The following is a 15416-nucleotide window of genomic DNA, read 5'->3' on the forward strand; positions in this document are numbered from 1 at the left end:
TTGCCTTGCCTTGCCTTGCTATTGTGGCATTGAGGGCACTGTATATGTCTTGCTATACTGCATAACTTATGAATGCTGATTCATCATTGGGCAATTATATTGCATACATTATAAAAGCTGTGCTCTCATTGGTCAGTTATTTTGCATAAATTATGAAAGCTGTGCTCATATTGGTCAGTAATTTTGCATAAATTATGAAAGCTGTGCTCTGATTGGTCAATTATTTTGCATAAATTATGAAAGCTGATTCCTCATTGGTCCATTTTTTTCAATAAATTATGAAAGCTGTGCTCTGATTGGTCCAGTATTTTGCATAAATTATAAAATCGGTGCTTTCATTGGTCAATTATTTTGCATAAATTATGAAAGCTGTGCTCTCATTGGTCAATTATTTTGCATAAATTATGAAAGCTGTGCTCTGATTGGTCAATTATTTTGCATAAATTATGAAAGCTGTGCTCTGATTGGTCCAGTATTTTGCATAAATTATAAAATCGGTGCTCTCATTGGTCAATTTTTTTGCATAAATTATAAAAGCTGAGCTCTGATTGGTCAGTTATTTCGCATAAATTATGAAAGCTGTGCTCTGATTGGTCAATTATGTGGCATAAATTATGAAAGCTGATTCCTCATTGGTCCATTTTTTTGCATAAATTATGAAAGCTGTGCTCTGATTGGTCCAGTATTTTGCATAAATTATGAAAGCTGGGCTCTGATTGGTCAATTATTTTGCATAAATTATGAAAGCTGGGCTCTCATTGGTCAAATATTTTGCATAAATTATGAAAGCTGGGCTCTCATTGGTCAATTATTTTGCATAAATTATGAAAGCTGTTCTCTCATTGGTCAAATTTTTTTGCATAAATTATGAAAGCTGTTCTCTCATTGGTCAATTGTTTTGCATACATTATGTAAGCTGTGCTGTCATTGGTCCTTTAGTTTTATTTTTGCATACCCCCCACTGGCCCTCTCCCTATGTTGTATAATGGAAATGTTAAAGCCGTAGCGATGGAAAGTGAGTGCATTGGTTCTCTTATGACTGTAGTGTTAAGGTCCATGTAGCAGTCTTGTGCTGTTTCTACTGACCCGCCTTTTGGCTGCCGGTAGTGATTAAGCCATGTGCTCTACTCCTGACTGGCAGTTAGGCTTGTGGCGACCATGCATGCTGTGCCCAGATTGGTCAATATTTTTGCTTAATTTACGAAATCTCTGGTCTCGTTGGTCAATTTTTTTGCATAAATTATGAAGGCTGTGCTCTCATTGGACAATTTTTTTTTGCATACATAATGCAAGCTGTGCTGTCATTGGTCCTTTATTTTCAATTTTTGCATACCCCCAACGGCCCTCTCCCTATGTTGTTTAATGGATATGTTAAAGCCGTAACGATGGAAAGTGTGTGCATTGGTTCTCTTATGAATGTGGTGTTAAAGGTCCACATAGAAGTCTTGTGATCCCTTCTCGGCCTTTTGGCTTCGATCGGTTTGTTAAATTGATTAAAGTCAGGTGGTTCCGTGGACCGTCGTACCTTTGGCCCTCTGACATCGGCAACATTGTTGTCTTAAATCGGTTGCTGCTTTTGGAGGTGGACGCATTCTACAGAAACGAGTGGTGATCATTCTTGTAATAGGTGGATTTGGAGCATCGCTTTTTATCTGCCAAGATGGAGAATCAAGACGGAAGAAGAGTGAAGATTGCGGTGGAAGGAGGTTTTGAGGAGAGAAAGAAGAAGGAGTTTTTTTCGGAGAATTTGAAAATGAGAGACACTATTCGTTTTGAAGTTGAGCCGGAGTACAGGCAAGGTAAAGACTTACGATTTTTGGTTATTGAGATTTTGGAGAAATATTTGAAAGTGGAAAGAGAGCATTATTTTTGTCTGCAAGAATTCTACACAAGAGGTGTGTATGATGTTACTCTTGTAAATGAGAAACTTTGCGAGAATGCTTTTGATTTATATTTAATTTTCAAAGGAGACCCTGCATTTAAGGGCATAAAAGTCTTGCCGCTGTTTCAAAACAAAGAAAAACTGCTTACAATTCATATGTATGATCCCTTTATTTCATCACAAGAAATTGAGGCTTTTCTTTTTCGTTATTGTGATAAAGTTTTTTATAAAGGGGAAGTATTAAATTCTTTTGGTACATGGAATGGCAAAAGAAGATATTTGGTGACTTTCAAAAAGGATCAAAAGAGTTATGGCGGGCTTTGTAGGCCTCCTCCTTTGGTGTATATTAATAGGAGTCGAGGTTTTCTTTTCTATTCACATCCAAGTCGTCGCGGCGCACTCCAAAGTCAAAGGATCGCTCATAGATTGTTGGTTAAAAACTCATCCTTTATTGGTTACATCAGTTTAAAAAAGAAATGCTAACACATGGTCTGACGCGTTTCGTAACTATGTACATAGTTACGAAACGCGTCAGACCATGTGTTAGCATTTCTTTTTTAAACTGATGTAACCAATAAAGGATGAATTTTTAACCAACAATCTATGAGCGATCCTTTGACTTTGGAGTGCGCCGCGACGACTTGGATGTGAATAGTTGAAAACGTCTCCCTTAGCGACAGACTCGGGGCGGCAGCACCCGGGTCACCCCAAGGAGAGGGTAAGCTGATCCTTATACATATTTATCTAAGAATACAAACAACTGTTGGAAGGAACGTGGGATAGACTTTGTATTAAACGCAGGGCTCGGGGCAGGTGCACCCGGGCCAATTACTACCAACGGTGAGCGGATCTTAAACCGCTGAAATTTTTGATGATAAAGGGGATCAAGCGGATAGAAATTATTTATACCAATTGTAATTTCAAAATTGGTGTTGGATATATATTTTGGACTGCTAATTGAGGTTTTCTTTTCTACGCCGGAATGCCGTTCTTTTGCAAGAAATGCAAAGATCACGGCCATACTGAGGATAATTGTATCCGTTGCTTGGAGTGTGTTGGCATGAATCACACAAAAAGAGAGTGTCCACGGAACGTATGCCAGAAGTGCTATGCGCATGGTCATGCGGCAGAGGACTGTCCTGTTCCTGCGTATGTGCTGGAGCCGAGTGGTGGAGAGGAGGTGGTGAATGTGCAGCAGGAGATTATGGAAGAGAATGTTGTGCAGGAACCTGAGAAAGGGGTTGTGGCAGGAGGTAGTGGTGGTGTGCCCGATCCTTCAGAGTTGTCTGTGCAAGAAGATTCAGCTGTGGAGCCTGAAATAATGGAGATTGATACTAGAAATTTGAAAAGAGGTGGAGAGGAGGTGTCTGTAAAATTATCAAAAAGTGAGAAGAAAAGTCAAAAGAAAACTGAAAGAGCAACAAAGAAACAGAAAAAAAGTGAGAAGGTTTTTTCTAGTGAAGTGACTGCATCTAGTGAAGTGACTGCATCTGAGAAGATTGAAGATTTTCTTAGTGAAGTGACTGCATCTGAGAAGATTGAGGTGTTTCATAGTGATGTGGACAGTGATCATGATTCCTTAGTGATTCGTGAATTTTCTTCCACAGCTCTTCCAAGAATAGAGGAATGTAGTGACGGAGGAGGAGAAAAAAGTCCGATCCTACAAATTTCTCGAAAGTAATGATGGTTTATATTGCCTCTTTAAATGTAAGGAGCCTTAGAAGCCCAAGAAAGAGGGCAGCTCTTTACGATTTTTTTGAAAATGAGTTATATGATATTGTTTTTCTTCAAGAGTGCAATATTGAAAATAGTTTAAGTTATGATAAATATAAAAAAGGCTGGAAAGATCATGTTTTTTTTTCAGGAGGGAATGAAAATAAAAGTGTGGGAGTTGGGATCTTGTTAAAAGAAAAATTTGTAGTGAATTGGGTAGAAGAAATCTTTCCTGGTAGAGCAATAATGATTTCTGTGGACCTTAATGGTGAAAAATTTAAAATTTTGAATATTTATGCTGCTGTTGAAAAAGAAAAAAGATTGGAATTGTTTGAGATAGTGAAATTATTTTTGTTGGGAAGAGAACCTGTGATTATGGGTGGGGACTTTAATGTATCCTGGCCAGGTGAAAAGGAAGATGGATCTAGGGATGCTTCGGCAGAGTGTTTGAAAAGTACGATTGAATCCCTTAAATTAAAAGATGTATGGAAGATGGAAAGTAATGCAGACTTTAGACTTACATGGTCTAATAGAGTTTCTTCTTCTAGATTAGACTATTTTTTTGTATCGGAGAATGTAGATGGAGTTAAAAAATTTTCATCTAGATGTAATTGTTTCTCGGATCATAAATTGATAGAATTTGTGTTTGAGGTACAAGGGATTATTAAGGTGAAATCAACCTATTGGAAAATGAATGTAACATTATTGGAGGATGAAGTAGCTAAAGAAGATTTTATTATTTGTTATAAAAAGTGGAGGGAAGATAAACTAAAATTTAATAGTGTGTTGGAGTGGTGGGATTATGTTAAAATCTTAGTTAAGAAGTTTTATAATAATTTAGGAAAAAATAAAATGAAAGAAAGGAGGGAGTTATATAAGGTATTAAATACTAGATTGCAAACTTTTTTATTATTTCAAAAAGTAGGTATTGAGGTAGAGAAAGATATACAAGAAACAAAAAAGGAGATTAAAGATATTATAAATGAGAAAGGAAAGCAAATTATTTTTAATTCTAGAGTAAAGGTTTTAGAAACAGATGAGAAATGTACAAAGTTCTTTTTTAAAAAAATAGCTAATAAGAAAGATTTCATTGAAAAGTTGGAGGGTGAATCTAGTATGGAAAGGATGCTAAAAAAGTGGAAGTATTTTTTAGAGATCTTTTTTCGGTTAAAAATACTGATTCTTTTTTGGAAAAGTTTTTTTTGGATAATTTAGAGAAAAGTCTTCATGAGGAGGATGTGGTTTTTTTAAGTAGAGAGATTACAGAAGTAGAAGTATGGGAGTCAATAAAAAGTTTTTCAAATCTTAAAACACCAGGTATGGATGGGATTCCAGTGGAATTTTATAAATTATTCTGGGAGATTTTAAAAGAGGATTTAATAGAGGTTTTAAAAGAAGTTTCAGTAAAATATGTTTTACCATCATCATGGTTAGAAGGAATTGTTGCGTTAATTTATAAAAAAGGAGAGAAGGAATGTATTAAAAATTGGAGACCGATAACGCTGTTGAATACAGATTATAAAATTTTTGCTAAAATTATTGCAACAAGATTAAAACAAGTTATAGGGAATATAATTGAGGAAAGTCAATATTGTGCAGTACCGGGTAGATCAATAACAGAGGCTTTATGTTTGATAAGAGATATTTTAGAAGATACAAACGAGAGGAATCAGAAATTATTGTTAACTTCTTTTGACTTTGAGAAGGCTTATGATAGGGTCTCTCATGATTTTCTTTTTAAAATTTTAAGAAGATTAGGGATCCCTGAAGGTTTGATATGTCAGATTAAAAGTTTATATATAAATAGTTTTAGTAAAATCTCAGTAAATGGTTTTCTGTCTAAAAAAGTAAATTTGTATTCAGGTGTAAAACAGGGTTGCCCCCTATCCCCAATCTTATTCATTTGTGCCATTGAGCCATTGTTGGTGAGTTTGCGAAAGGATAAAATAGTGAGAGTTTTTTTTGTTCCAGGAAGTGGTAATATGCAAGTAAAAACAGTTGCGTATATGGATGATATATCAATTATTTTGAATGATGTATGTGCATTTAAAAGAGCTTTAAGAACTTTGGAGTGGTTTTGTGGAGCTTCAGGTTTTAAGGTAAATTATGATAAGTCTTCTTGTTTAATGATAGGAGAATGGGTTTTTGATTTTAAGTGTGAGTTGCAATTTTCAAGAGAAATTAAAGTCTTAGGGATCTATTTTTCAGATAATTGTGGGAATGTTAAGAATTGGGAAACCCTCTTGGAGAGAGTTAAGAAAAAAATTAATTTTTGGCGAATGAGAGATCTTACAATAGAAGGAAAGGTTTTAGTTTTAAAACAAGTCATTCTACCGATTATCTTGTATGTTTCTATGGTTTTTAGTCCTCCGATATTGTGGATGAAGAGATTCATTAGAGAGTTTTTTATCTTTTTATGGAAATCAAAGATGGAAAGATTAAAGAGAGAAGTGTTATGTAAGGAAAAATATAAAGGGGGGAAAGCTTTTCCAGATCTTAGAAAATATTTATTAAGTAAAATTTTAGCCTTTTCACTAAAAATGGTGTTTTGTTCAAAATCTGTGCTAAGTATATTTATGCTGTATCAAATAGGTTTTTTATTAAAAAAATACAAGTGGAAGACTTTAAGTTTATGTAAGCCATATGCTTTAGTTTTACCAAAACAGTATATTATTTTAGAAAAGATTTTAAAAGAATACGAATTATCAGAATATTCTTTGGAAGTTTTGTGTAGTCATAAAAAAATCTTTAAAATATTACAAGAGAGAGAGAATGTGGTTTTGGTGAGCAATTATCCAGCTGAGATATCTTGTAAAATTTGGAAGAATGTATCTTACTCTTTGTTAGCTAATGATCAAAAGGAAATTGCATGGCTAGGTGTACAGGATGGTTTAACAACAAGGCAGTTTAATCATCGGAGAGGTTTAATTAAGGTGGCAAAATGTCCTCGGGATTATTGTTATGTGGATGAGACTCCGACTCATGTTTTTTGGAGTTGCAAATATGCTAAAAAAGTATGGAAAAAGGTTAATCCTTTTTTTGTCAAAATAGGATGTTTCTCTTTATTGAATTATGAAAGTGTGATGCATGGTTTAGGTTTAGTAGAAAAAGATTTCAAAATAAATTGGTTATTTATAAATTGTTTGAAATTTGCATTATGGAAGATGAGGAATATTTACTTATTAAAAAGAGAATATGTGAATGTAGAAAATTGCATTAAATTTGCCTTAAGTTTATTATATGTATATTTTTGGAGAGATGTTAAGAATTTGGGGTTTTCTATTGCTGAAAATATTTGGAAATCAAAAGATTGGAATAAGATTATTTTTGGTTTTCACAATGATTTGAGACCTTGAGATCCTTTAATTTTGATCCTATGAATTTGGATTTATGGATTTATGGATTTTCTGAGTGAAAAAAAAAAAAAAAAAAAAAACAAAAAAAAAAAACCTTTGGAACCACTTGGTTCTCTGGCTGGCAAGACCAAAGAGGCGTATCTGTTCTAATGATCCTATCTGAAGAATGGAGGGTGGCCACTGACTTGCCTTTGAGTCAGGGGAGATGCACATGCACCCATGCTTAATCAAAGCTTCACTTCCTTTGCCCTTGCCATTAGGTGGGCAGGAAGTCTTTTCTTTTTCTGGCTGCCAACCAGAGCCTTGCAAAAGGCAACCAATGGCCTTGCACCGCCCACTCCAGTGCCTTTTTTGTGTCTGGTTTGAGCACCCTGGATGCGGTCACAGTCTTTTGGCTGGACTCACAGGCCATGACACGCTCTGGGGGAAGCTTCGGCAGAACACAGGGTAGACGGGACTCCCCCTAGCTTCGGCGAAGGGGGACCCACCCATTCGAGCTGTTTGCTGGCGGTAGCTGGGAACAGCTTGGGCAACGGAGCCCGTGCCTTCGGGTAGGACTGGGAAGGATGATTCAATATCATCTTGTGCTGTTTCCGCTGATCAGCCTTTTGGCTGCCAGTAGTGATTTAGCCATGTGCTCTACTCCTGACTGGCAGTTAGGCTGATGGCGACCATGTGAACCATGCATGCTGTGCCCAGATTAGTCAATTTTTTTTGCATTAATTATGAAAGCTGTGCTATCATTGGTCAATTTTCTTGCAGAAATTATGAAAGCAGTGCTCTCATTGGTCAATTTTTTTGCATACATTATGTAAGCTGTGGTGTCATTGGTCTTTTATTTTTGCATACCCTCCCCCCCACCGGCCCTCTCCCTATGTTGTATAATGGAAATGTTAAAGCCGTATCGATGGAAAGTGTGTGCGTTGGTTCACTTCTGACTGTGGTGTTAAGAGCAAAGTAGCAGTCTTGTGGTTTTTCCGCTGGCCAGTCCTTTGGTTGCTGGTAGGGATTTAGCCATGTGCTCTACTCTTGACTGGCAGTTAGACTGGTTGCGACCATGCGACCATGCGACCATGCGCTTTTCTCCTTTCGCTTGCTATTTGGCTGTTGGGAGAGATTTAGCCTTGCACTGTTTCATAGTTTGGGGGAGCATCTTGTGCCCCAGGCCTAGCATGCCTGTTCTGCCTTAAAGGAAAACTAAAGTGTAAAATAGAATATTCTAATATGCTGTATTTTGTGTACTAAACATCATTTTGAAGCAATGTATCTCTTGTTATGTTTTCATCGGCTGATTCTCTTGCATCTGTCATTGAGCTTTTGGTCACTTGAATTCTCGTAAATTTCCATGTGTAATAACTTCTTTCTTTAAGAACTGTAGTGATGGAAGTGAATTAACAGATCTACCTTGATATTTTTAGAGATTCAAGGGGTTGGACAGATCTACAAAGCAGCTCTAGTGAATGAAGAGATTTTCTCTCCCTATGTTGTAGAATGGACATTTTAAATGCCCTCGTTTGGTCACTTATTTTGCATAAATTGTGAAAGCTGTGCTCTTATTGGTCAGTTAATTTGCATACCTCTCCTCTCCCTATGTTGTACAATGGAAATTTTAAAGCCCCAGCAATGGAAAGTGTGTGCATTGGTTTCATTATGACCCTGGAATTATGGGTAATATAGCAGTCTTTGGCTGTTACATAGCCTGGGAGTTTATTGCATTGCATTGCATTGCATTGCATTGCATTGCATTGCTATTGTGGCATTGAGGGCACTGTATTCATCTTGCTATGCTGCATAATTTATGAATGCTGATTCATCATTGGGCAATTATATTGCATACATTATAAAAGCTGTGCTCTCATTGGTCAATTATTTTGCATAAATTATGAAAGCTGTGCTCTGATTGGTCCAGTATTTTGCATAAATTATAAAATCGGTGCTCTCATTGGTCAATTTTTTTTGCATAAATTATAAAAGCTGAGCTCTGATTGGTCAGTTATTTCGCATAAATTATGAAAGCTGATTCCTCATTGGTCCATTTTTTTGCATAAATTATGAAAGCTGTGCTCTGATTGGTCCAGTATTTTGCATAAATTATAAAATCGGTGCTCTCATTGGTCAATTATTTCGCATAAATTATGAAAGCTGATTCCTCATTGGTCCATTTTTTTGCATAAATTATAAAAGCTGAGCTCTGATTGGTCAATTATTTTGCATAAATTATAAAAACTGAGCTCTGATTGGTCAATTATTTTGCATAAATTATGAAAGCTGGGCTCTGATTGGTCAATTTTTTTGCATAAATTATGAAAGCTGTGCCCTGATTGGTCAGTTATTTTGCATAAATTATGAAAGCTGTGCTCTCATTGGTCAATTATTTCGCATAAATTATGAAAGCTGATTCCTCATTGGTCCATTTTTTTGCATAAATTATAAAAGCTGAGCTCTGATTGGTCAATTATTTCGCATAAATTATAAAAGCTGAGCTCTGATTGGTCAATTATTTTGCATAAATTATGAAATCTGGGCTCTGATTGGTCAATTATTTTGCATAAATTATGAAAGCTGGGCTCTCATTGGTCAAATATTTTGCATAAATTATGAAAGCTGGGCTCTCATTGGTCAATTATTTTGCATAAATTATGAAAGCTGTTCTCTCATTGGTCAAATTTTTTTGCATAAATTATGAAAGCTGTTCTCTCATTGGTCAATTGTTTTGCATATATTATGTAAGCTGTGCTATCATTGGTCCTTTAGTTTTATTTTTGCATACCCCCCACCGGCCCTCTCCCTATGTTGTATAATGGAAATGTTAAAGCCGTATCGATGGAAAGTGTGTGTATTGGTTCACTTCTGACTGTGGTGTTAAGAGCAAAGTAGCAGTCTTGTGGTTTTTCTGCTGGCCGATCCTTTGGTTGCTGGTAGGGATTTAGCCATGTGCTCTACTCTTGGCTGGCAGTTAGACTGGTTGCGACCATGCGACCATGCGCTTTTCTCCTTTCGCTTGCTGTTTGGCTGTTGGGAGAGATTTAGCCTTGCACTGTTTCATAGTTTGGGAGCATATTTTTGTCCCAGGTCTTGCATGCATTTATTGCCTTGCGATTGTGGGTAGTGATGGGTGAATTTGCGCCGTTTTGCTTCGCCGAAAAATTTGTGAATTTTGCGCGAAATTGGCGAAATGGCGAAAAATTTGCGAAAACGGAGAAAATTTTTACCGCAAATTTTCGCGGGCGTTTCGCGAATTCATTCGCTCGGCGCGAATCGCGCAAATTCGCCGTGAATTTGCGCCTGGCGAATAAATAAGCCCATCACTAATTGTGGGCACTGTATCAGGCTTGCGCTATTTCCACTGACTAGCTTCTTGGCTGTCAGAAGTGATTTTGCTTTGTGCTTTTTCCACCAACGGGCCCTTTGGCTATCGGGAGTGATTAAGCCTTGCACTGCTACATAGTGTGGGAGCATCTTGTGCCCCAGGCCTAGCATGCCTGTTCTGCCTTAAAGGAAAACTAAAGTGTAAAATAGAATATTCTAATATGCTGTATTTTGTGTACTAAACATCATTTTGAAGCAATGTTTATTCTTGTTGTGTTTTCAACGGCTGATTCTCTTGCATCTGTCATTGAGCTTTGGTCACTTGAATTCTCGTAGATTTCCATGTGTAATAACTTCTTTCTTTAAGAACTCTAGTGATGGAAGTGAATTAACAGATCTACCTTGATATTTTTAGAGATTCAAGGGGTTGGACAGATCTACACAGCGGCTCTAGTGAATGAAGAGATTTTCTCTCCCTATGTTGTAGAATGGACATTTTAAATGCCCTTGTTTGGTCAATTATTTTGCATAAATTGTGAAAGCTGTGCTCTTATTGGTCAGTTATTTTGTATACCTCTCCTCTCCCTATGTTGTACAATGGAAATTTTAAAGCCCCAGCGATGGAAAGTGTGTGCATTGGCTTCATTGTGACCCTGGCATTGTGGGCAGTATAGCAGTCTTTGGCTGTTACATAGCCTGGGAGTTTTATGCATTGCCTTGCCTTGCCTTGCCTTGCCTTGCCTTGCCTTGCCTTGCCTTGCCTTGCCTTGCCTTGCCTTGCCTTGCCTTGCCTTGCCTTGCCTTGCCTTGCCTTGCTATTGTGGCATTGAGGGCACTGTATACGTCTTGCTATGCCGCATAACTTATGAATGCTGATTCATCATTGGGCAATTATATTGTATACATTATAGAAGCTGTGCTCTCATTGGTCAATTATTTTGCATAAATTATGAAAGCTGTGCTCTCATTGGTCAATTATTTTGCATAAATTATAAAAGCTGCGCTCTGATTGGTCAATTATTTTGCATAAATTATGAAAGCTGTGCTCTGATTGGTCCAGTATTTTGCATAAATTATGAAAGCTGTGCTCTGATTGGTCAATTATTTCGCATAAATTATAAAAGCTGAGCTCTGATTGGTCAATTATTTTGCATAAATTATAAAAGCTGAGCTCTGATTGGTCAGTTATTTCGCATAAATTATGAAAGCTGTGCTCTGATTGGTCAATTATTTCGCATAAATTATGAAAGCTGATTCCTCATTGGTCCATTTTTTTGCATAAATTATGAAAGCTGTGCTCTGATTGGTCCAGTATTTTGCATAAATTATAAAATCGGTGCTCTCATTGGTCAATTATTTCGCATAAATTATGAAAGCTGATTCCTCATTGGTCCATTTTTTTGCATAAATTATAAAATCTGAGCTCTGATTGGTCAATTATTTTGCATAAATTATGAAAGCTCTGCTCTCATTGGTCAATTATTTTGCATAAATGATGAAATCTGTGCCCTGATTGGTCAGTTATTTTGCATAAATTATAAAAAGCTGTGCTCTCATTGGTCAATTATTTCGCATAAATTATTAAAGCTGATTCCTCATTGGTCCATTTTTTGCATAAATTATAAAAGCTGAGCTCTGATTGGTCAATTATTTTGCATAAATTATGAAAGCTGTGCTCTGATTGGTCAATTATTTTGCATAAATTATGAAAGCTGTGCTCTCATTGGTCAATTATTTTGCATGAATTATGAAAGCTGTGCTCTCATTGGTCAATTATTTTGCATAAATTATGAAAGCTGTGCCCTGATTGGTCAGTTATTTTGCATAAATTATGAAAGCTGTGCCCTGATTGGTCAATTATTTCGCATAAATCATGAAAGCTGATTCCTCATTGGTCAATTTTTTTGCATAAATTATAAAAGCTGAGCTCTGATTGGTCAATTATTTTGCATAAATTATGAAAGCTGTGCTCTGATTGGTCAATTATTTTGCATAAATTATGAAAGCTGTGCTCTCATTGGTCAATTATTTTGCATGAATTATGAAAGCTGTGCTCTCATTGGTCAATTATTTTGCATAAATTATGAAAGCTGTGCCCTGATTGGTCAGTTATTTTGCATACATTATGTAAGCTGTGCTGTCATTGGTCCTTTAGTTTTATTTTTGCATACTCCCCACCGGCCCTCTCCCTATGTTGTATAATGGAAATGTTAAAGCCGTAGCGATGGAAAGTGATTGCATTGGTTCTCTTATGACTGTAGTGTTAAGGTCCATGTAGCAGTCTTGTGCTGTTTCTGCTCTTAAGACTGTGGTTTTAAGGTGCCTACGGAACTCCTCTACTCGGCCTTGTGGGATCGCCCCTTTTAGGGACTTCACCCAGATGCTGCTATAGGGCGGAGGGCTCTCCAATATAGCAAGAAGAAGGTGACCGTTTTGGAGGAGGATGTCGATGCGTACAGCGCCTGATGCACCGCGGACCGTGCGGGTGTTTATTCCGGAAGAAAAGAAAGGATCGTGGGGGCTCTACCACGTTCAGAAGAAGGTGATTGAAGGAGTTCTCGGCATGCCACACGAATCTTTGTTTTGTGTCCAGAATTTTCCCCAGAATGGATACTTTGATGTTTCTTTCAAAACCCAGGAGGATGTACAGACCTTGCTTGCACGCAAACAAGAAAAAGAAGGTGACCCGGATTTGCAAGGTATTGTTTTCATGCTGAATGAGACAAAGCAGAGGATACCTCTTACTCTCCATATGTACAACCCTTTTGTGGATGAGGCTGAGATTAGAACTTTTCTCAATCGCTATTGTGACTTTGTATCTGTGGGTGTAACACTCAAAAATATTTTGGGGACCTTCAATGGTCAGCGAAGATACTGGGTCAAATTTGCTCCTGAAAAAGATGGTATTGGAGGAACAAAGCATCCACCTCAGGCTTTTTCCATAGGTAGCAACAGGGGTTACCTGTATTATCCTGGTCAGCCTGTATTTTGCAGGAATTGCTTTACTTTCGGACATTTGAAAGATGTTTGCAAAGTCGGCCCAGTGTGCAGGAACTGTTTCAAGCCGGGTCATAAGACTGCGGAATGTGTCCTTGGGAAAAAATGCCATCTGTGTGGGGCTGGAGATCACTTGGCAAGACACTGTCAAGCCAAGTTAGATACGGAATTGACCTATGCGGATAAAGTGAGAGGGGGTCCTGCTCCCAAGAAGGTGGCTGTTGTGACAGAAATCCATCAGGGGGACTTGGTGGATCCAGCCCCTATTCCAAGTCCAGAGCCAGGTACGTCTGATCGGGGTGGAGAGGATATCCATGATGTGTGTGAGGATGTCCCTGAAACTCTGTTGGCGGAAGGTGAGGACAAGGAAAACTTTGGGAAAGGAGAGGATGGAGTCGAAAAAATGGATCAAAGTAAAGGATCTCTGAAAAGAAAAGGAGATTTTGGAGGTGGTGATACTGCTTCCCTTTCATCATCTGACCCTGGTGGGGAGGTAACTGTGGCACCATCTGAGGATATTGGTGAATTTCATAGTGATCCTGTTAATGCTTCTCTCTCACCATCTGTGGATATTGGTGATTTTCCTAGTGGGTCTGACTGGACTGACTCAGTTGTGGACTCGGACACATCATCCGTACATTCTTTTGTCTGCCGTGACTCGGTCCAGAATTTGCAGGACGTTATGGGTTTTGAAGTGAAAGAAAAGAAAAAACCCAAAAAATCCAAGCTGGGGAGTGCTGCTATTCAGGGGGAGGACTCTGTGTCTGGAATGAAGGGGGTGAGGAGTGAGGTTTCTTCCCAAAGTAATAGAGGAAGGGCGAGGGGAGTGAAACAGTCTGAAAAAAAGAAAACATGATGTGTTTGTTTTATTTCTTTGCATTGATGTAAATGCCTTTAAAAATTTCTTCTTTGAATGTAAGGAGTATTCGGTCTCCTTACAGAAGGGTTGCTGCATTTAAGTTTTTGTCTTCCAGCAATGCTGATATTTTTGTTTACAGGAATGCAACCTGCTGGAAGTTCCAAGAACGGCAAAATGGGAACATGGTCCTGCCGTATGGTCTGTATGCAACAAAAATAATACAGGTATAGGAATTTTATTTAAAGGGAACAAATTTAATGTTAAAAAGATAGTTCAGGTGGTTCCTGGCCGTTGTGTAATGGTTGTTTTTGAATATAATGGGGTGTTATGTAAAATTCTAAATGTCTATGCGGCAAATAATAGACAAGAAAGGCTATCTTTATTTGGGAAGCTTAGGTTATATTTGGGTGGGAAGATCCCTACTGTAGTTATGGGAGATTTTAATTGTATATTATCAGCGGGAGATCGAACTGGTACTGAAAGCAAGTTAGATAGCTCATCTAGAGAACTTTCAGATATAGTGCAAACTTTTAGGTTAACAGATGTTGGGAAAGATTTTGGTTTTACATATTTTAGCGATAATGGCAATGTTTGCTCTCGCATTGATTTATGTTTCATTTCAAGAAATATTGATTTTAAAAAATTCTTGGTTCAAAGGGTACCTTTTACAGACCACTGTCAAATAGAGTGTACTGTTGAAATAGAATCTTTTTTTCAATGTGGTAAGGGGGTATGGCAATTAAATACAAGCTTATTAGAGGATGAAAAAGTTAAAACTGAATATGAATGTATGTTTAAAAAATGGGAGAAAAGGATTAATGACTTTGAAAATATAATTAAGTGGTGGGAATGGGTCAAAGTTAAGTCTAAAGAGTTTTTTGTTCGAAAAGGGTGTGAGAAAGCAAGTGAAAGGGAAATTTATGAGAAGTGGCAGAAAAGAATAGATTATTTAGAAGAACTTAGGAGTTTAGGTGAGAATGTAAGAGAAGAATTAGAAGAGGCAAGAGGATCGATTAGAAAATATATGGAAGATTTAGGAAGAAAAATAGTCTTTCAGGCTAAGTCAGTGATAAAGGAAAAAGATGAGAAGTGTACAAAATTTTTCTTTAAAAAGGTGTTTAGTGGAAAGCGTGAGATGACATGTGTTATTGGTGAGGAAGGACAAGAAGTTAAAGGGAATGAAGGTATTTTAGAGGAGGTATGGAAATTTTATAAAAATTTATTCTCTGAAAAAGAAAGAGATAGAGGTATGGAGCATGATGTTCTTGAGAAGCTTGAGTATATTTTGGACCTAGAGAAT

General features: G+C 37.3%; 1 protein-coding gene across 1 annotated transcript; it reads left to right on the forward strand.

The window, feature by feature from the left end:
• Window positions 1-1356: 1356 nt before the first annotated feature.
• LOC121399172 lies at window positions 1357-6156 on the forward strand. The gene is made up of 2 exons (XM_041579125.1): window positions 1357-2243; window positions 2845-6156. The coding sequence occupies exons 1-2, from the start codon at window positions 1661-1663 to the stop codon at window positions 3561-3563; spliced, it is 1302 nt and encodes a 433-aa protein (XP_041435059.1). The 5' UTR covers window positions 1357-1660; the 3' UTR covers window positions 3564-6156.
• The last annotated feature ends 9260 nt before the right edge of the window (window positions 6157-15416 follow it).

Source organism: Xenopus laevis, chromosome 9_10S, assembly GCF_017654675.1.
Source record: "Xenopus laevis strain J_2021 chromosome 9_10S, Xenopus_laevis_v10.1, whole genome shotgun sequence".
Taxonomy (NCBI): Eukaryota; Metazoa; Chordata; class Amphibia; order Anura; family Pipidae; genus Xenopus; species Xenopus laevis.